Below are 21575 nucleotides of genomic sequence, written 5' to 3'. Positions count from 1 at the left end.
TCCGAAAGTAAGAAAACTCTCTGGACATTTGAATCACTGCACGCGTCAAACTCAGTTCAACCCAGTTGCCCTGCTGTTTAGCCTAGTTGTACAGGCTTCACAAATACTATAAATGCACATTGTATGGCATATTCATACTGTGACACATTAAGAATACCACAAGTTATTCTGTAGCAGAAATATTCTTTATAAGTCAGAAAAGAAATGTTTCTGTATCATATAAATTAATATCAAAATATGTTGCAATGCATATATGCAATCGTATGTAACAAACACCTCTTTTCCTAATTACATTGCATTTTATTTCATATGACAGTACTGGAAAATTATAGCTACAAAATTGCATAATTGCTTATTTAGATTATCTCAGTAACAGGCGTTGTTCCGCTCCCGTCAGTTAATTCAAAAGGCTTATATTTCAATCCATTTGTTTTACTCAGAGATTTGAAGAATCAGCTCAGTTCAGTAGTGAAAAACCTTATTACCATCTTACACTCTTATTAACAAAGTATCTCCTGAAAAGATCTAGAGGGTAATTCATGAATTAATTTATTCAAGGCTCAATTACACATCAATTTCAGACAGCCGACCTAAACTTCAGAATTTGTGATCAAATCCTTTTTACATTATCTTTGCAATGTTATTCTGCTTTTCTGAAAAACACTGACGTGCACAACAGAACAGCCTTGATCAGACTATATGAATATAATATAATGAAATAATAAATAATAAATACAATATATTCATCTGCTAAATGCCTGGTAGTTGCATGGTCTAGCTAAAAAACCATTAAGCTAAAATGGAACAAACTGTTAAAAAAGGGAAGGAGAAAAAAAGACCTTGGGAAAGAGAGCCTAAGATGAGTGCTAATTTAGAGTCGAGTGGATATATTTTTATTTCCCTTAGTGTGGACGTTTCAATTTTCTTTCGTTTCAAAGATGTTTCGTCAGATTACCCTATTGGTCTGAATATAGCCTAAGACTACGTTTTTTTCCAAAGGAAATATCCTAAAAAACGGGGTTGTATTATATTCGGGGACTAGATTATTTGATATTCAATGTTCTTTTTCCACAAATGATTCTCGTCTCATATTCTGCACAATAAGGTACTTGACGGATAGAAACCGTTGTCACCAGGTAACTCATTTCTCAGTTTCTCCCGTGTGGATACACTGGTGTATCTTAAGGCCACCTTTTCGACCACCATGTCTCCATAACACTTGCATGGCTGAAACCCTTGTCACAGTGTTTACACGTGTGGGCTGTTGAGGAGGATCTGTCCTTTCCTCGTCCTGCATTTGACAGTAGAGTTTGTTATGGCTCCACTTGATGTGTTGATGGAGGAAGACCCGAGACGTGAAGGTGTATGGACACTCAGAACAAGGGAAGACCTGAGCCTGGGAAGACTGGGACCTCACTCCTGAGAGAGAGAGAGAGACATTGGAAAGTGGGAAGAATGGGAAAGCCAGGTTAAAAATGGTGATATATACACCTTGCCTTCATCTTTTCCAGCTCCTTGTTTGAGGGCCCTCCAGCTTCCCCGTTACATGCCAACTCTTAGTTTCCCCTACCCGCCTCCCATCCTTGTGTTTAAAGCAGACTAACCTCAACTAGTCTCCTCCCATCCTCCCATCGCTGTCTTCAGAGACTTCAGTGTCAGATGATTCAAGTTCAACTTCAATTTCAAAACAATTTGAAGAGACGTCTTCATTATCTTCACTTTCCACCGCTGGTGAGGTCAACACTGACCCAATCGGCTCCTCTGGTCTTTGAAGAAGCTCCTCCTGTTTGTCTTTAACGTGTGAAGGCTCTGGTTCCTCCTGCAGGATGTCTGGGAGCAAAAACCAAACAAAACTAACTTTGGACGCACATTCTCACTAGACCAAAGAAGAAATGCCACCATACATTATTTTTCAAATCTGCCTCATGGTGGCGCTATAACAGTCCGATTCACATATACACCTTGAACCGTTAAGTCATACAATTCAAATAAATTTCCCCTTGGATTCTGTGGCTCATTTGATTTTTAAGTCTGACGTCATTTTGTATTACAATTCTGGGTGCAAGAGTAGCTCTGGTCCAGACTCCATAGCTCTAATGCTGTTGTATTTAGAGCTATGGTACTCTCGACTTCCTGCCCTTGTATGAAATGCAGACCAGCCTCTCGACTGTAGCGAAAATAAAAAATAATGTTTTCGCTACTCACCAATACAAAGGCGGTTTTGGTCATTAGAAATACTACTTTCCGCGGTGGACACACTCGGAGCCCCCAACCACACGTATAAAATGCACCTTTTGTCCAGAAAGGGATGGGGTTTTCTCTTGGCAATATCAGTAGAGGGCGCAGTGAGTAAGTAAAAGTATTTTTTCTGTGCATTTTCTCTGCCCCCTCGAAGGTTAACTTGTACGATCGACGTTTTTTCCACCCCTGGATTCCTTTGATCATGACATTTTATGATGAAATATATAGCCCCGGTTTGTACCAGATTGCTACTACTCCTACAGATGTTGTCCAAAACTTAACACAAAATCACATGGTCAAGATGTATAACTTTGATTTTCAGCTCCCATTCCAAATGGCTATGACAAAAGTGGGTGGGCCCTGGGCAGGCAACTCGACCTGGCAGACCTTTCTAATTTGCTTTAGCTATTGAAAAATAGCAGATCTACAAGCTCGTAGCGCGCCACAGAGTGGCGCACTACGAGCTTGTAGGTCTGCTATTTTTGAAAAATCGAAGAACGACTGACATATTTAGAATCTGATCTCAGGTCAAAATGGGTTAATATTTATACAGTTTATAATTAGCAATGATCAATGAATGAGAAGAGCTGGTCAATATCTCCAAAGGAGGAGTCCTAATGTTGGCAGGAGTAGTATTTATAATCAATAACATGTTGCTTGTTCTGTACCAATAAACAGCTGTATAATTATTTAGAGTGGAAAGTATTTACCCTTGGTGTGGATGCTCGGATGTCTTTTCAAAGTATCTGCTTGACCAAAGCTCTTCTCCCAATGTGTACACTGGAACGGATCTTCCTCAGTATGGAGATGCAGGTGGCGCTTCAGATTCCTTGACTCACTGAAACTCTTGTCACAATGTTTACAGTTGAAAGGTTTTTCTCCAGTGTGAACACGCTCGTGTCTATTCAGGTCAGACGACTGAATGAAATTCTTGTCACAATGTTTACACTGGAAATGCTTTTCTCCAGTGTGGACATGTTGGTGTCTGTTCAGAGCAGATGAGTCAGTATAACTCTTGTCACAGTGTTTACATTTGAAAGGTTTTTCTCTAGTGTCGATGTGCTGGTGTCTCTTCAGTGTACTTGAGTCACTGAAACTCGTGTTACAATGTTTACAATTGAAAGGCGTTTTTTCAGTGTGGAGACGCTGGTGTTTCGTCAGCGTACTTGAGTCACTGAAACGCTTGCCACAATGTTCACAGAGGTAAGGCCTTTCTCCTGTGTGGATACGCTGGTGTGTCTTCAGTGTAGTCGATAGACTGAAACTCTTGTTACAATGTTTACAATAGAAAGGCTTTTCTCCAGTGTGGACACGCTGGTGTATTTTCAGGGACCATGGCTCACGGAAACTCTTGTTGCAATGTGTACAATAGAAAGATTTTACTCCAGTGTGGATACGTTGGTGTCTCCTCAGGTTACCCAAGTTAATGAAGCTCTTGTTACAATGTTTACAGAAGAACGTTTTTTCTCCAGCGTGGATAGGCTGTGTCTTCAGGTAACCTGACTCATTGGAACTATTGCTACACCGTTCATCATCAACGTCTAAACTGGTCTCCTCCCAGTCATCACTGTCGTCAGTGACTTCAGTGTCAGATTCATCAGATTCAAGTTCAACTTCAACTTCAGAGCAGTGGGAAGACATGTCTTGTTCTCCATCATCCTCCTTGTCCTCCTCCTCCTCCTCACCTTCACTTTTTGCTGCTAGTAATGTCAACATTGATCCATCAGGCTCCTCTGGTCTTAGAAGTACCTCCTCTTGTTCCTTTTTAATGTGTGGAGGCTCTGGTTCCTCCTGGAGCGGACTGGGGCTCCTCTCCCGTTCAGAAACCATGTGCAGGACTTCTAGGAGCAGAAACACAACATGATATAGTGAATAGTGGATTCCTAACGTGTAAAACTATTCTTCCAGCAGTTTAGACCAGGTTTCTAGCCTCAGCGCACCTCCCAGAGTGGCAAACTTTGGAGACGCGACTTTGTCGTCTCCTCGTGTACAGCGAATGCCGCCTATTTGCTGAAACGGTGACGCTATAGTCCCCTCGCCCCCTCCAAACTAACCTCACGTCACCAGACTTTCCACCTCCAGTATCACAGCTATTTTATATTTGCACATAATGTCTATAAATCTCTTCTCTGAAAATCGCCGATCTGCAACCATGTGAGCTTGTAGATGAGCTATTTTCGGAGAACAGATATAAATAAATATGGCGATTACCAATCTGGAAAAACAAGAAAAAAAATCAGATGATCTACATTATTGTTACTAATGGCGTAGTGTAGAATAGATTAGTATAGGCTATAAAGAGAGGCAGTCACCACTGTCTGTCTGTCCCTCTCAGGCAGGTCTGACTGCACAGTGCACACTGCACAGCAGCATGGAACTCGTCAAAGTGCTTCGTCTTCTTGGGTGGAAATTAAACATTCTGAAGGTGCTTGCATGCTTCAACTTGCTCTCTAAATTATATTCTTTGCAAGCAAGCAGCCATAATATCACGGTAAAGCCTTTGTGTAACTTCAAAACAGCTTTGCATTGAGAGACCCCAGGTAGGATAAACACATCGTTTACTGTCCATATTCCTCTATAAAACGGCCTGTTTTCACAGTTTCCAATTCCTCTTTTTTATACTTTTGTATAGCCTATGTGCAATTTCTCTTGTTAACTAGATGCAGATTAGGCAAAAACGTTTAGCGCTGTGCAGGCAGCAGGTGGAATCAATCTATTAACGAGCAATTATCTGACATTCAGCGGTGTTGCGCACCGGCGAATATATTCAATCTCCAAAGTCAAACTCATAAGTTCACAATGCATGATTATGCCACCTTGTGAGCTTTAAGATCTGCAAACTATGAATACTCATGCTTATGTATACTTCGTAGCCTACTTCTGGCAGAAGAGGGTAGTTATGAGAATATTAGTAGGCCTATGTAAAATCATTAAAATTGTAATGATTTGTAATGAAAAGAAAGAAAAACATCAGCTACAGTTGATTATGCCCAGTAGCCTACAGTATACTGAATGATTATGCCCAGTAGCCTACAGTATACTGAATGATTATGCCCAGTAGCCTACAGTATACTGAATGATTAAGCCACAATGCCACATATGCATTTTACATGCCGTGCATAAGATAGCCTACAGTACAGGCAGCTTTCTCTGGGTGTCTGGACTCTGGAGCGCCCCACCGCTCTCCTCTGGACTACATGCACAATTAACATAACCTCAATGTGGACGATCAAAACTTTAATGCCGTTTTCAAACTTGAAACGGGTAACAGCCTGAGCCGTTCCCGTGTGGAAGGCCTCTGATTCCTTCACACCTTCCAAGTGTTTTAATATAGTTTGTTTTAAGATCATTCAAGCCTTCTTTATCCTGTGCGTTGCATAGAAAACAACTACATAACTCTAGCGCGGGTGCATGAGTGAGGTGATAGTTTCACCGTCCTTCAAATTCAACTTCAGAGCAGTGGGAAGACATGTCTTGTTCTCCATCATCCTCCTTGTCCTCCTCCTCCTCACCTTCACTTTTTGCTGCTAGTAATGTCAACATTGATCCATCAGGCTCCTCTGGTCTTAGAAGTACCTCCTCTTGTTCCTTTTTAATGTGTGGAGGCTCTGGTTCCTCCTGGAGCGGACTGGGGCTCCTCTCCCGTTCAGAAACCATGTGCAGGATTTCTAGGAGCAGAAACACAACATGATATAGTGAATAGTGGATTCCTAACGTGTAAAACTAATTCTTCCAGCAGTTTAGAACAGGTTTCTAGCCTCAGCGCACCTCCCAGAGTGGCAAACTTTGGAGACGCGACTTTGTCGTCTCCTCGTGTACAGCGAATGCCGCCTATTTGCTGAAAACGGTGACGCTATAGTCCCCTCGCCCCCTCCAAACTAACCTCACGTCACCAGACTTTCCACCTCCAGCATCACAGCTATTTTATATTTGCACATAATATCTATAAATCTCTTCTCTGAAAATCGCCGATCTGCAACTTGAGGGCATGATCCTCCTCCTCACCTTCACTTTTTTCTGCTAGTAATGTCAACATTGATCCATCAGGCTCCTCTGGTCTTAGAAGTACCTCCTCTTGTTCCTTTTTAATGTGTAGAGGCTCTGGTTCCTCCTGGAGCGGATTGGGGCTCCTCTCTCGTTCAGAAACCATGTGCAGGATTTCTAGGAGCAGAAACGAAACATGATATAGTGAATAGTGGATTCCTAACGTGTAAAACTATTCTTCCAGCTGTTTAGAACAGGTTTGGTCTGTATGCAGGGAGTCTGCCAGACCAATCTAGCCTCAGCGCACCTCCCAGAGTGACTTTGGAGACGCGACAGACTTTCCACCTCCAGTATCACAGCTATTTTATATTTGCACATAATGTCTATAAATCTCTTCTCTGAAAATCGCCGATCTGCAACCATGTGAGCTTGTAGATGAGCTATTTTCGGAGAACAGATATAAATAAATATGGTGATTACCAATCTGGAAAGACAAGGAAAAAAAGCAGATGATCTACATTATTGTTACTAATGGTGTAGTGTAGAATAGATTAGTATAGGCTATAAAGAGAGGCAGTCACCACTGTCTGTCTGTCCCTCTCAGGCAGGTCTGACTGCACAGTGCACAGCAGCATGGAACTCGTCAAAGTGCTTCATCTTCTTGGGTGGAAATTAAACATTCTGAAGGTGCTTGCATGCTTCAACTTGCTCTCTAAATTATATTCTTTGCAAGCAAGCAGCCATAATGTCACGGTAAAGCCTTTGTGTAACTTCAAAACAGCTTTGCATTGAGAGACCCCAGGTAGGATAAACACATCGTTTACTGTCCATATTCCTCTATAAAACGGCCTGTTTTCACAGTTTCTAATTCCTCTTTTTTATACTTTTGTATAGCATATGTGCAATTTCTCTTGTTAACTAGATGCAGATTAGGCAAAAAACGTTTAGCGCTGTGCAGGCAGCAGGTGGAATCAATCTATTAACGAGCAATTATCTGACATTCAGCAGTGTTGCGCACCGGCGAATATATTCAATCTCCAAAGTCAAACTCATAAGTTCACAATGCATGATTATGTCACCCTGTGAGCTTTAAGATCTGCAAACTATGAATCTCATGCTTATGTATACTTCGTAGCCTACTTCTTTCTGGCAGAAGAGGGTAGTTATGAGAATATTAGTAGGCCTATGTAAAATCATTAAAATTGCAATGATTTGTAATGAAAAGAAAGAAAAGCATCAGCTACAGTTGATTATGCCCAGTAGGCTATACTGAATGATTATGCCCAGTAGCCTACAGTATACTGAATGATAATGCCCAGTAGCCTACAGTATACTGAATGATAATGCCCAGTAGCCTACAGTATACTGAATGATAATGCCCAGTAGCCTACAGTATACTGAATGATAATGCCCAGTAGCCTACAGTATACTGAATGATAATGCCCAGTAGCCTACAGTATACTGAATGATAATGCCCAGTAGCCTACAGTATACTGAATGATTAAGCCACAATGCCACATATGCATTTTACAGGCCATGAATATAGCCTACACTACAGGCAGCTTTCTCTGGGTGTCGGGAGCGCCCCTGCCGCTCTCATCTGGACTACATGCGTAATTAACATAACCGCAATGTGGACGATCAAAACTTTAATGCCGTTTTCAAACTTGAAAAGGGCAACAGCCTGGGCCTCTGATTCCTTCACACTTCCAAGTGTTTTAAATAGTTTGTTTCAAGATCATTCAAGCCTTCTTTATCCTGTGCGTTGCATAGAAAACAACTACATAACTCTAGTGCGGGCGAGGGTGTGCATGAGATGATAGTTTCACCGTCCTTGCGGCTTCCTACCTGCTCACTCGCCAGGACGCGAGGACGATTTAAAAAAAAGTTTCTGTCAGTGGTGCTCAACCTTTTTCATGTCAAGGTCCCCCAGAGTTATCCGTAATTGGCCACGGACCCCCATCTGAAAATATGTTGTTTTTTCCAGTGACCTCCCTCCTCCCATGAAGGGTTAAAAACATTCGCTCTGAAATAATATATATTCAAAGATTTGCATTTTTCAAAACATTGCAGATCTACAAGCTCGTAACGTGACAATCCCTGATTGCAGAAAGGTGGTTGGATTTAAAATAGCAATGCCAGTAGTAATGTGTATTGTATTTCTCCTCCAAAAGGAGACATTACTACTGGCATTGCTATTTTAAATCCAAGGGATAGTGACTAACCCTCTATAGCATGGGTTGTCAACAGGTTGTTCCCGGACCCCTGGTGATTCACGGGAGTATTGCAGCTGGTCTCTGAAAAAAAGGAAAAAAATAACACCTGTGTTGTGAACTGAGTGGTGCATCTCTCTCTCTCTCTCTCTCTCTCTCTCTCTCTCTCTCTCTCGCTCTCTCTCTCTCTCGCTCTCTCTCTCTCTCTCTCTCTCTCTCTCTCTCTCTCTCTCTCTCTCTCTCTCTCTCTCTCTCTCTCTCTCGCTCTCTCGCTCTCTCGCTCTCTGGTACTCTAACTGGTACTCTATGGTTAGGGTTAGGGGATAGGGTTATTATGGGGCTCTATGGTTAGGGGATAGGGTTATTATGGGGCTCTATGGTTAGGCACTTTATGTAGACTTAGATAGTATTTTAAATATAGCACTTTATGTACACTTAGATAGTATTTTTAAACAGACGTATAGCATGTTACGTAGACAGCACTAGCATTGCATTTTATGTAGTCCTAGCACTTTATAGTACACATGTATAATATATAATATAGTATAGCATGTATAGTTTACAATAGATACTCCACTGTTACGTTCTTAGCTTACGCATGTTTCATGATAACTACTTTTATATATGTGATGTATACCCATGCTTTTTGCTACTGCTTATTGTAAGTCGCTCTTGATTAAGAGCGTCTGCTAAATGCCTAGATTGTAAATTGTTATTATGGGGCTCTATGGTTGGAATATTGGGTGCGCAAATAGGTCCCGATATGAAAGCACATGATGAAACGTACCGAGGTGTGGGTGCTCCTCAAGTTCCTCCTGTTTAATGGAGTCTGCAGCAATCATCTCCACCTGCAGTCTGGACTCCACGGATTGGTCTGAAATGGGAAGGAATTGAAAAAGGACTTTAATAACTGGTTAATTTAATAACACATAATGGTCTCAAGAACAACGATAATATCTGCCTGCCAGAAGCTAAAGTCAAAATGGCCTAAGCCTGAACTTTCCAATATGAACGTTGGGTGCAAAGATAATGGTGTGTGTGTGTATAATAAACAGTATTATAGAAGACATCTTAAGATAACACAAGGGAAATGTATCAAAAGATGGATTCCAGCAATGCAAATAATGGTCTAAAGTGAATGCAAGGCCAACATCAACTTGGGACTCCTGAATCGCTGCACTCCACACTCTCCAATCTAGCATCAGGGTCTTGAGCACTACAGTGTATTTAGTTAAGATGTACATTTGCGTGCCTTTAGTGCCTGGTGCCTGATACAGTGCCCTCTCTCTCTTTGACTTTGTCTGTCCCCGACCGTAGAGGTGAAGAACGTGAACGTGTAGTTAAAGTAGCCATGCTATCCCGACCCTTACAGTACATCAGGGGTGGGCAACTTTGACGATGGAGAGGGCCGCTATATTTCCACACTCACTCCACATTGCATACAGGTCGGAGCAAAAATAGCCGATCTACAAACTCAAAACGCGTCGCACTGCGACGCGTTTTGAGCTTGTAGATCGGCTATATTTTGATATATTTGAATTGAAATCCTGAATATTTTTTAAAATTTTTGAATTGTAATGCTGACATTAAAGTAACATAACTTTATGAACCAAAGACAAATACATTGGACATAAAAAAACCAGAACATTTAGACAAAAGTAATTCACACGGGTCATGTTTGGAATTGTAACAGCTGATCGCAATAATATTATTGCGATATTAACCTGAGCCTGGGCCGACATTAAGTGAAGGTGGGGGCCGCCATGTGGCCCCCGAGCTGCCCATGCTATGCCTCACATACCTAGTACCACAACCCACTCGATCTCACCTTGTTCACTGAGGGGAACCATCCGGTACACCTTGTAAGGATCAGGGATGTTCTGCTGTGACCGACCAGAGACCTCACTGAACTCTAGGCTTTGGTTGAGGGCACAACGCATCCGGTGTTTGGACCCTGCAAGGTCAGAATGGCCCTTGTGCTCTGCCCATGCCTGGAGCAGAAACAAGGGGCAGACAAGGGTCAGTCAGGTTACAAAAAAGTTCAAAATAGTAATGGGACAGAACCCCCGAGCTGAGCCTGCTCGCCTGCTCTACTGTCCAGAGACGTGACAGACAGGTGCAGACTCTCAGTGTACAGTAGTTGGCATACTTTGAATTATTCTAACCCATTTAGACCCGAGGACGCATCAGTGTCACCTAATAGCTTTTAGCCACTTCTTTCACCATTGTTTTAAGTATAACATAATTGTTAAAACACCAAAAGGGGTTCCCGCCCCAAAATGGGTTAATAGAGGAAGAAGGGGGAACAAACAGACACACAAACCTAGGTACCAGGGTGCACGTTTGTTAGAGAGGAGCAGCAGTTCAGTGAACGTACAGTAAACCTAGGTACCAGGGTGCACGTCTGTTAGAGAGGAGCAGCAGTTCAGTGAACGTACAGTAAACCTAGGTACCAGGGTGCACGTCTGTTAGAGAGGAGCAGCAGTTCAGTGACACACAAACCTAGGTACCAGGGACAGGGTGCACTTCTGTTAGAGGAGCAGCAGTTCAGTGACACACAAACAGACACACAAACCTAGGTACCAGGGACAGGGTGCACTTTTGTTAGAGAGGAGCAGCAGTTCAGTGACACACAAACAGACACACAAACCTAGGTACCAGGGACAGGGTGCACTTCTGTTAGAGAGGAGCAGCTGTTCAGTGACACACAAACAGACACACAAACCTAGGTACCAGGGACAGGGTGCACTTCTGTTAGAGAGGAGCAGCTGTTCAGTGAACGTACAGTGAACACCAGAAAGCACTAAGACTTGTTTACATTGTGGTCCTCCATTTTCTATTCACATTCACATTTAAACTAAAGACAGACATACAGTACTAAGGAAAATAAAATCATATACATTGTTAGAAATCAAAGGAATAATTATGTACAGTAGAGGAGGGGGGTGGGATTTAGTTTTATACTAGTTTTTAAGTTACTATTCATTGTGATTCATGAACTGCTGTTCTTCTGTTGTGGTATAACCATGTGGGTACAGCTGTAGTTTCAGAGAGGGATGAGATTCTCAGCGATATTTCCTTGTCTAAGCCTGTCTCTTACTGCCCCCTTCTGGTGAAAGAGCGAGCATGTTTGGACTTTACAGTTGCAATTCCAATAGAAGCGTTAGTCTATTTTTGTAGGCTTATTATTGCAGTGCTCTTTTGGTGTGCGTTTGATTTCCCGCGGCATCTTTTATCAGTTGAAGTATATACGTATTGGTATTCTTTGGGGCTGTTTAGAGATTGGGTTAGGTTGGGGGAACAAACAGAGTAATATCCAAATTCCTGTGGGCATAATATTAAGTGGGGTTTGTAATTATTGCCATAGAATTGTATTGCTACATAATTTTATACCACATTTCAGAGTATAATAAACTGATTTTTTTAACCCTTAACGCATGTCGGGAGCGACGGTGTTAGTCGGACTAATGACCGTAGGACTGTTGGTAGAATGGTATGTATAACCAACGTACTGTATGCACCCCAAAGGATCCCTCCCAAACAACCAACCCTATCTGCACCTTGAAGACGGTCGCGACGTCCTCGTCTCTGCGGAAGTGCGCGTTGTGAGCGTTCTTCCATGGGATACGGAACATGGTCTTGGCCTCATCGTCCCACACCAGGCCTGGATACTTCCCACTGTTCACCTGGTGGTAGGAGGGGGAGGGGCACACATCAGTAGTGGGGAGGTGCTGACCACGGGAGACAAACTTGAAAAAGAAGGAGAGGTCGCACTCGCACAGCTCGTAGTCACGATACAAAACAAAAACACATCATTTAGGCCTGACGTCGAGAAAAAAAATATATATATATGAAATTGGCCGCTGACCCCAATCTGAAAATGTGTTGTTTCAGGGACCACCTCCCAGAAGCAAAGATTTGAGTTAAAAACGTTCGCTCTGAAAGAGTATATATTCAAAGCTTTGCACCACATGTTCATGATTTTTCAAAAATAGCAGACCTACAAGCTCATAGCGCGCCACTCGGTGGCGTGCTATGAGCAATATAGAGAAATATAAAGAACAACATCAGAATGCCACAGGTCGGTCAATACAAATATAATGCATGAAAATCTTATAAAAAGGGAAAATATTAGTTGTAGTAAGAAGAAAAGCTAAACAAAAAGTGTTGTACCCTGCCTTTTATTCGTCTTACTAATTATTTGATCTGCCAAAAACATTGTGTTTATTGTCATGATTTGTCACAACAAGAGTTGGCTTTGTCTGTGGCGTAAACATCTTTAAATAAATACTTTTTGAAAAGTGAATGAACAGGGAATTATTATCTGGCCCCTCGTCGGGGGTGGAACTGCGACGCTCTATAGTGTTGACCATTTAAATTTGTATTGTATACGAATATACGATATGAAATAAAAATAGATATGATCTGTATTCTGTACTGAAACACTTTTTCTTTTCATTATTGACAAGGTGGTGGTTTAACCGAGTTACTACTGTTCATTGGTTTATTTAATTAACAGCGTTAGAAACTCACCTGTTCTAGAATCCAGGAGCACAGTTTAGGAGTGGAGGAGTAGGAGTGGATCTTCCCAGATGACGAGACTGCAAGAAAAGGGTAAAAACACATGCATCCTTAGCATTGTGATAAGACTCCCTGCCCCATTGATGACATGGTCCATATAGTCAAATCTAAATGTACACATGTGGTTGTAAGTATATGCTTATCCTATTGCAAAGGATGAGGGGGTACTTGGAAGGAATTCTCTCCTCCAAGGGGTACACTATTCAAACGGCTGAGAAATCCATGATAGATTACGGCTGTGTTAACCCATTTAGACCCGAGTTAAAAGCATTCACTTTAAAAGAATATATATTCAAAGATTTGCACCACGTTTATAAGATTTTTCAAAAATAGCAGACCTACAAGCTCGTAGCGCGCCACTCGGTGGCACGCTATGAGCTTGTAGATCTGCTATTTTTCAATAGCTAAATTATAACGTAATGTTTAAAACACCAAAAGGTTCCTGCCCAAAATGGGTTTTAAGTTACTGCAGTTACTCCAGGCTGCACCCCCCCCAATATATTCGTATTTGAATCAGGGACCCACCACACCCTGACAAGCACTTGGAATTGTAACATTTGTGGCACTGCATTTTAGTTTGACTCGGTTTCACAGATAACTGTTATGAAAATACAAAAAAAGAAAAGAAAGATCCATGAAAAATACATTGAGAAAACACGGCCCGGGGCCCTCACAAAATTATTAGCAGGTCAGTATGAGTGACCAGAACCAAGGATGGGTGTTTTTCGATGAATCTCCATGGTTAAAATGAAGTTACAATGGGTTTGTATAGGAAGGGGCCCGGCGCAGCTAAAATGAACACTGAATCAAGCAAATGACTAATCATGAACGTGAACAATGAACGTTACATACATCCTTCTGTCTGCATGGTGCTGATCTGCTGGGCTGGTTCCTGTGTTTCCACGTTCACCTCTCTTCCTGGAAGGACGTCCTCGACGCACTGGAAGCAAAAACAGTTACTGTACTTGAAACACGAGAGCATGAATAGGCCTGCCACAATTAGTTAATAATTCGCAAATTATATTTTCTTTGCTGAATCTTCATCAATTGTGGAAATAGAGCTACATACTGTACACTCTCAAACTTTTTTGAGCTTGTAGATCGACCATTTACACTATTAATGTCGTTTTGATTATGTAAATAATTTATGTCAGTGATTTGTTGCCCTACTGTAGTTTGTGCAGCCTTTTAGCCAAACAGAAATGCAATGTCTATTCATAGAAAATGAACTTTTACAAAATATTCTAATTCATTGAGATGGAGCTGTATATGTTTTTTTTCGGGTAATACCCACAAACTCACCAGCGGACTGAGCGGAGGTGTGACCGGTTCCTCCTTGATATTCAGCATCTGGACAAAGGACGGAGGATCCTGACCTCCTGACTCGCTGGGCATCATGTTCTCAGTCTGTTTGGTTTCCTCCACACTCTTCTTCTTCTTCTTCTCCTTCACTTCTGAGTCTGACCCAATAGAACCAACAGTTCAATCACTCCTGACCCAATAGAACCAACAGTTCAATCACTCCTGACCCAATAGAACCAACAGTTCAATCACTCCTGACCACATAGAAACAACAGTTCAATCACTCCTGACCACATAGAACCAACAGTTCAATCACTCCTGACCACATAGAACCAACAGTTCAATCACTCCTGACCCAATAGAACCAACAGTTCAATCACTTGAATGAACAACAGGGGGGAAACGTGTTTTATTTTTGGGGGGGGGCTACCGTTCTACAAGCTCACAACGCAGCATGCTTTGAGCTTGTGGATCTGCTATTTCTGTCACATTGCTCATACTGTAGGCTGGCATGGTGTCCTTGTGGTTAAGACTGGCATGTTGTAACCGTCAGATTGTTCATACTGTACTCTGGCATGGCGTCCTTCTGGTTAGACTGGCGTTTAAACGCCTTACCAGCCGTTAATGACAGAAGCGTTTCAGTTCCGTATACTATCCGGATCCGGATCACGGCCACCTCACTGAGTCAGATATAACCATGAATAAATTCCGATACGGCCATATATAGGCATGTTGCTATGACTCAACATAACCATAAACAAACTGGTTGTCCAGAGCCACAGATCCGACCGCTATGCCCATATATGACTTTGACAAAGCCCCCTGACACCGGCTCAGACATATCGGTCAGATTAGCGATGTGACATAATGTATGTATATACAGTATGAGGGCCAAACTCTAGATCGGCAAGGCACAGTTTGATTATTTTCTTCTTTTCGAGCGTATTTCTTTCTACAGGCTTACCAAGTGCTGCAAAAGAAAAAGAGACCTGGGCTTGATCTCAGTCTCACCTTGTTCACTGAGGGGAACCAGCCGGTACACCTTGTAAGGCACAGGGATGCGCTGCGACCGATCAGAGACCACACTGAACTCTGGGCTCTTGTTGAGGGCACAACGCATCCGGGTCTTCCAGTCACTCTTTTGCACAGATCTGCCCTTGTAATCTGCCCATGCCTGGGGGAGGGAGGGGGGAGATTTTCTTTTAATTATTTTAATTTGCCCCAGCAGCAGCCCCCTGTAGTAACTCTGGGGGTCCCGGACCCCATGTGTGAAGACCCCTGATCTAAGTCATCCAATATCAGTCAAACATTAACCACATTATCACAAATAGTAGCACTTCTATTAGAATGGACTATGTTACATGGTAGTTATAATGCACTGTACCGCTGAGCTTATGATGCATTATGGCAGGGCTTATACAACGGCATAAACATTGTTATAAGTTGTGCTATGATAAGTGCATAATACATGCGATTGTAATGCCTTGTAGGCCCAAAATAAAGTGTTTCCAATATTTGTCTTCCTTTCTTTCTGACGGTCTATCACACCGTCAGTGGTTCTAAAACGTTTACATTTCAAGGACGACTATGAATCGGAGTTTACGGATGGACCAAATGGACCCATTTAATTTATACACTTACATACATTGAGGAGGAACTCCCTGAAGTAACTCAGGATCCCTGTACCTCACTTTGAGAACCATTACAACTTCTGTACACTAATATTGTATGATGAATCATTAAAAGGGAACCGTTTAAAAGAAGGGGTGCATATTATGTTGGTTAGGCATATTACCAACAGTCCTACAGTCATGAGTCCGACAACACCGGAATCCTTCAAATCCCAAAGGATCCCCAACCAACCAACCCTATGCGTGCACCTTGAAGAAGGCTGCGTCCTCGTCACTGAAGTCCTGCTTGCCAGCGTGCTTCCATGGGATACGGAACATGGTCCTGGCCTCATCGTCCCACACCAGGCCTGGATACTTCCCACTGTTCACCTGGAGTCACAAACATCACCGCCATCAACAGCCATAATACCAAACACAAGACGTACGAACACAGTTCAATCACACCAGTGGTTCTCAAACCTTTTTCGTACAAAAGGACCCCCACATTGATATATATTTGGCTGAGTAGCGTACCCCCATCTGAAAAGGTTTTGTACCATGGATGGACGAAGAAAAGATTTGTGTTTAAAAAAAAAGAAGTTAATAATGAAATAGCAGATGTACCGTACAAGCTTGCAGCACTGCTATTTTTGAATGGCCAACATATAAATGAATGAAGTGGTCGAGATGATTGTGATGCTGTATTAACACATTTTGCTGGCCTGGCACTCCCCTCAAGGACCCAACTTTGAGAACCACTGAAATACACGATTTAACACACCTATAGAACTATAGTCCTGACCATTGAAAATGTAAATACTTTTTTTTGTATTTTATGAATACATTCATTCATACAATCATTTTAGCCCAGGGGTTTTCAACTTATTGTGAACCAGGCAGGGACCACCACCTTGACTAAGAATCAACCTGGGGACCACTGTTGTGTTGCAATGGGATATGGGCTAAGATTAGTGCTTTCTTAACACTTGCTATGGAATGCATCCCATGTGTTTCTCAAACGATGGTCCACGGACTTAACTGAGATACCGTACTGACACATGTGGTCCTATCTTGGGCATGCCTTAACCTTTATCCCTAAACTTGCCATATTTAACTATCTTGATTTTTTTTTTTAAATAGCCGATCTACATCCACACATTATGATCTTGTAGATCGGCTATTTTAATAATAAATGATTTAGGCAATATGCATTGGTGGCACTGGTTGAACCAAGTTACTACTGTTCATTGTTTTATCTAAACTCACCTGATCTACAATCCAGGAGCACAGTTTACGCGTGGAGCGGACCTTCGACTTCCCAGGTGCCATGACTCTAAAAAAAAAAGTGGTAAAAACACATGCGTCATTAGCATCGTAACGTTTTGATTGATTGATTGAATACTCAGACACATCCGAGACGCCCCCCCTCACTTCTTACCTTCAAATCCGCACTGAAAGCCCACCTGTTCCGAATTGTATTTCCAAGCTGATGTGTTTTTAAACTTGTTATATGCACTGTTTTATTGGTTTTCATTCTTTCATTGTTTTTTTCTAATAAAGTTGTCCTTTTCTTGTTCGCCCCCCCATGGCCCCCACACATGTAAAGCATCTTTGAGTGTCATGAAAAGCGCTATATAAGTCCCAGATATTATTATTATTATTATTATTGATAATAATACCTCGTTAAATGTTTGCATGAACAACAAGCACAGTACAATACGGGTGCGTGGTTTGTTTTGACGTACAGTCCGACAGGCATTAGTCCGACACCCTACCCAAAACCCTAACCCGCCACGGGTGATTTTTAACCCACAGCTTTCTGAGCACAGGTTAGTTTTAACCTGCAGCTCATGTTGTGTTGTCGGACTAATGACTGTAGGACTGTTGGTATGTCACAATACACGGTTTGGACTAATGACTGTAGGACTGTTGGTATGTCACAATACACGGTTCGGACTAATGACTGTAGGACTGTTGGTATGTCACAATACACGGTTCGGACTAATGACTGTAGGACTGTTGGTATGTCACAATACACGGTTCGGACTAATGACTGTAGGACTGTTGGTATGTCACAATACACGGTTCGGACTAATGACTGTAGGACTGTTGGTATGTCACCATACACGGTTTGCTAAAAGGATGAATCCAATTTCCATTGGGTTCCTTTTGTACTCAAACATCAATGATAGACAAATATACAGAATACTATGCAAAAAAAGCATCATATAAACGAAATAAAGAAATATGCACAGTAACCAAGTCGGGTGGTCTCCCTAAATAAATGATACAAGCCTTAGGCAAGCAGAGAAATGGAAGACTAAAGGATACAAATAAGTAATAACCAAATGAATAGTAGCCGTTTTGATTTGGGCTTTTTGTAGACAGAAAAGAAAATACAAATAAAAATCAAAAGACAAAATGTAAATGTAAAATCACAAAAATGTTGCAATTCTGGACAAAAATGAATACATAAATTAATAATCAAAATATAAGATCCCCCAGAATCGGTCCCCAGTTGAAAATGATAATGTTCGCAGCCTGAAAAGGATAATGATCGCAGCCTGAAAATAAAGGTTAAGAACGACTACACTACTACAGCATGACAAATGTTTAGTTGGTAAGGATTCGGAGGCTCTAAGTTCACTTGACAATCGCATTAACATTACATTGGACAGATACAAATCTTTTTTGATTTGTATCTGTGGACGACACCATAAAGCATTACACTAGGCACTAGGGCCCACCATTTTCAATTCATCAAAACATTTAGAGATGTACGAATATACATAACTATATAGTCAAAACAGGAAATCATCATAGAGGATGTAAAAAAGAGACTTCTGGTCATACTGGTTTAGCCTAGGCTACTTTTTTGATTGATTGAAATATGTATTAACAGTTTGCAGAATTACAGTACATTTCAAGCACAAACTTAATACAAAGACTGTTAACTGTGAGTGGACGACCCAATTAAGCATTACACTTGTTTACAAGAGGGTCCACCATGTTCAATTCATCAAATTCATCGGTGGGGGGGGGATTCAGATTTTACGGGGGCCAGTTTCGAATTGCAGCCGTCCGTAGGTGCCCTTTGAGAGCGGTTTTGAAGGAGTCAAGGGATTCACATGTCTTGATGACTGTTGGTAGGGCGTTCCACATTATGGTGGAATAGGAGCGAAAATAATTTAGTCCCTTGTTTGTGCCGAATCTGGGTTGTACATGGTTCGTTGCACTCCCTCTGTTGTTGTGGGTGTGGACTTCGTTAACATTAAGGAAGTATTTAGACAGGTACATGGGTATCATGGTGGTGTATCGAATCTTGTGGACCAGTCACCAGACCCATTGCAAGATGCTGTATAGCACTCTGTCGTCGACCCTAAAGCCATCCCAGCCTGTCAAAGTGGGCAGGGGTGAGGTGGGTTCGGGTTTGCACCTCATTACATCTGATGGATATTAAGCACTCACTCTCTAATGCTATAAAATATTGATTTTGTTTTAAACGAGTTACTTTACTTGAGATCAACAACAACATTTTTTTAATGAATTGAACATGGTGGACCCTAGGGTCCACCATGTTCAATTCATTAAAAAAATTAAAAGCATTACACTTGTTTACAACAGCTGTTGTAAACAAGTGTAATGCTTAATTGGGTCGTCCACTCACAGTTAAGTCTTTGTATTGAGTTTGTGCTTGAAATGTACTGTAATTCTGCAAACTGTTAATCAATCAATCAATCAATCAAATGCAACACACCAATTTATAGCCTACGAGTGTTATGGATCACATTTATAACAAGCTAAATCAGCTAGAGTAATTCGATAAAATTATGTTCCATCTTCAATGATGACTCTAAAATAAAGATAAATACGGTATAGAGGGCAGGCAACAGCAACACAAGTTACACAACACATCTCTTCGCAGGCCGAGGCTAGACTCAACATGAATTATAGTTCATCTTTACATCTTACCTGCTGTGTTTCAATGGTTGAGCTGCTAACAAACGTCCTCCTGCTGCTTAAGGACGACACGCTGTTTTAGTTTTCTTTGATATTAAAGTGTCAACTGTCAGACTCCATGTTGTTTTAACAAACTTCTTATGTTCTTCTGTGGATTTTAGCAGAAGCTGCCTCCTATGGAAACATGCATAGGGTTGTGCACATGCGCACTAGCTGGTCCTATAGTACCGGTCCTCAGTGGACCAGTACCATGAACTGTCAATAGGGGGAGCCGTCGTATAGCGTAATACTATGCAGCAGAGTTATAGTCAATAACGGCTTGGGGAAAATGCATTGTATCATGTCACTGGAAGATGGGTTTCTGAACTTCTCTCGTAGGAGAAGCCGGACTGATACACAGGCATATTGGTTTGCTCCCCCTTTCCATTATAGTAAAAGGATATGCATCATATTGTGAAACATGTTATAGAGTTCTGCTTTCTGCCTAGCTGTCACAATTGCATTTGCAAAGTGGGGAACAGTCCAAATTTGAATTGCTGCATTTGCAGGTAGCCTACTACAATCACCTTTACAGGTGCATCTGATCAGCTCTCTGCAAGCTCTGGAAACCTCTGGAATGGTCAGCCAAACTGGCACCATATGACCCTTCTTCCTTAACCCACCCATAGTTCTGTGGAGAAGGAATATCACTTGGTGGCTTTGTGTGCTGGTGGCCCAGATGCCCGCTTGGTAGACTGCAAAAGCCTAGGGGAACCCAAATCTCGAGCCCTGGCTGCCTATGTTTCACGCATATCATATTCCGGTTGTAACACGTCTGCCTTTATAACCGGGGAGCCAGTCACCCAAACTTTGAGAGGACCTGTGATGTCATGTCATGACATAGGCCTACTTATTATTTGTGTTCTTTTGAGTGGTGCCTTACGGAGCTATGTGTGTGGCTGGGCCTGGGTGGCTGGCTGGCAGGGTGGGTATGAGCATTAAACAGCATGGCTGTTTTTCACCACCTAACACACACAAACATATTAACTGTAGCCTACATGATGATTTGCGGCTTGCCGGAACCGGGCCGACACCCTGGCCGTGGTCCTGAGGCTGTAGGTCTGGAACTTCCGGGGACCCCCACACGGAGTTGCACCACTCACTTCACATGGTTGTGATTTTTCTATTCATTTGGTCAGAGCAGACCTCTCATTCTGTGGACCTTAATGACAAAGTGGAGGAAAAAAAGTATGTCATGACATCACAGGTTAATCTCCATTCCTTGATATTTTGGGCCTGTGGCTCCTCAGCTATTAATGGAAAGGGTAAGAAGTAAGCTTGTCGGACCTGGCAAGCCTATGATGCTGCAACAGAAACGTTCGTCAGTCTGTCACAGCATCCCTTCCAGCAACTAGATGTTGACTGCCAGCACTTCCGGGAGCTTGAAAGACTGACAGTCATTTTGTATGACAAATCCAGTCCTTTGAGCTCCATCAACGGAAAAAACAAAACAAAATTGAACGATGGAGAAATGACCTCCCACCCAGGGTGCACTCCTCCAGCACGTGAAACGGGCAGTCTACCAAGCAGGCATCTGTGCCACCAGCACACAAAGCCATCAAGTAATTCCATGGAATAAAGGTGTTATTGATGATATTTCATGTTCTGTGACTTTAATGTCAAAATAATAACTTTATCACATTTG

At 42.0% G+C, this 21575-nt stretch overlaps 2 protein-coding genes across 3 annotated transcripts in view; both read right to left on the bottom strand.

Moving 5' to 3' along the window:
* Window positions 1–21575, bottom strand: part of LOC308327303 (uncharacterized protein) — a 70692-nt gene that overhangs the window by 40253 nt on the left and 8864 nt on the right. The window lies entirely within an intron of this gene.
* Window positions 183–20031, bottom strand: LOC308327302 (uncharacterized protein). Its single transcript, XM_080780615.1, has 16 exons — window positions 19904–20031; window positions 17198–17264; window positions 16202–16321; window positions 15333–15495; window positions 14322–14479; window positions 13872–13959; window positions 12972–13039; window positions 11999–12124; window positions 10267–10429; window positions 9226–9312; window positions 8451–8522; window positions 6247–6402; window positions 5754–5909; window positions 2952–4082; window positions 1605–1830; window positions 183–1419 (listed from the first exon to the last, which is right to left on the bottom strand). Exons 2-15 carry the CDS (start codon window positions 17258–17260, stop codon window positions 1610–1612), a joined length of 2772 nt encoding a protein of 923 aa, XP_080636741.1. The 5' UTR covers window positions 17261–17264; window positions 19904–20031; the 3' UTR covers window positions 183–1419; window positions 1605–1609.

Source organism: Protomyctophum bolini (genome assembly GCF_963924005.1).
Source record: "Protomyctophum bolini genome assembly, chromosome: 13".
NCBI classification, from domain to species: domain Eukaryota; kingdom Metazoa; phylum Chordata; class Actinopteri; order Myctophiformes; family Myctophidae; genus Protomyctophum; species Protomyctophum bolini.
This window is presented reverse-complemented; position numbering and strand designations above follow the sequence as displayed.

Bases quoted from the DNA above. Each gene is read 5' to 3' on its own strand.
- LOC308327302 (XM_080780615.1), bottom strand. From the start codon at position 17,260: ATGGCACCTGGGAAGTCGAAGGTCCGCTCCACGCGTAAACTGTGCTCC. The intron at 16,322-17,197 runs GTGAGTTTAGAT...TTGTGACTCCAG, and splicing joins GCTCCTGGATTGTAGATCAG to GTGAACAGTGGGAAGTATCC. The intron at 10,430-11,998 runs GTGCAGATAGGG...TTTCTGCTCCAG, and splicing joins ACGTCGCGACCGTCTTCAAG to GCATGGGCAGAGCACAAGGG.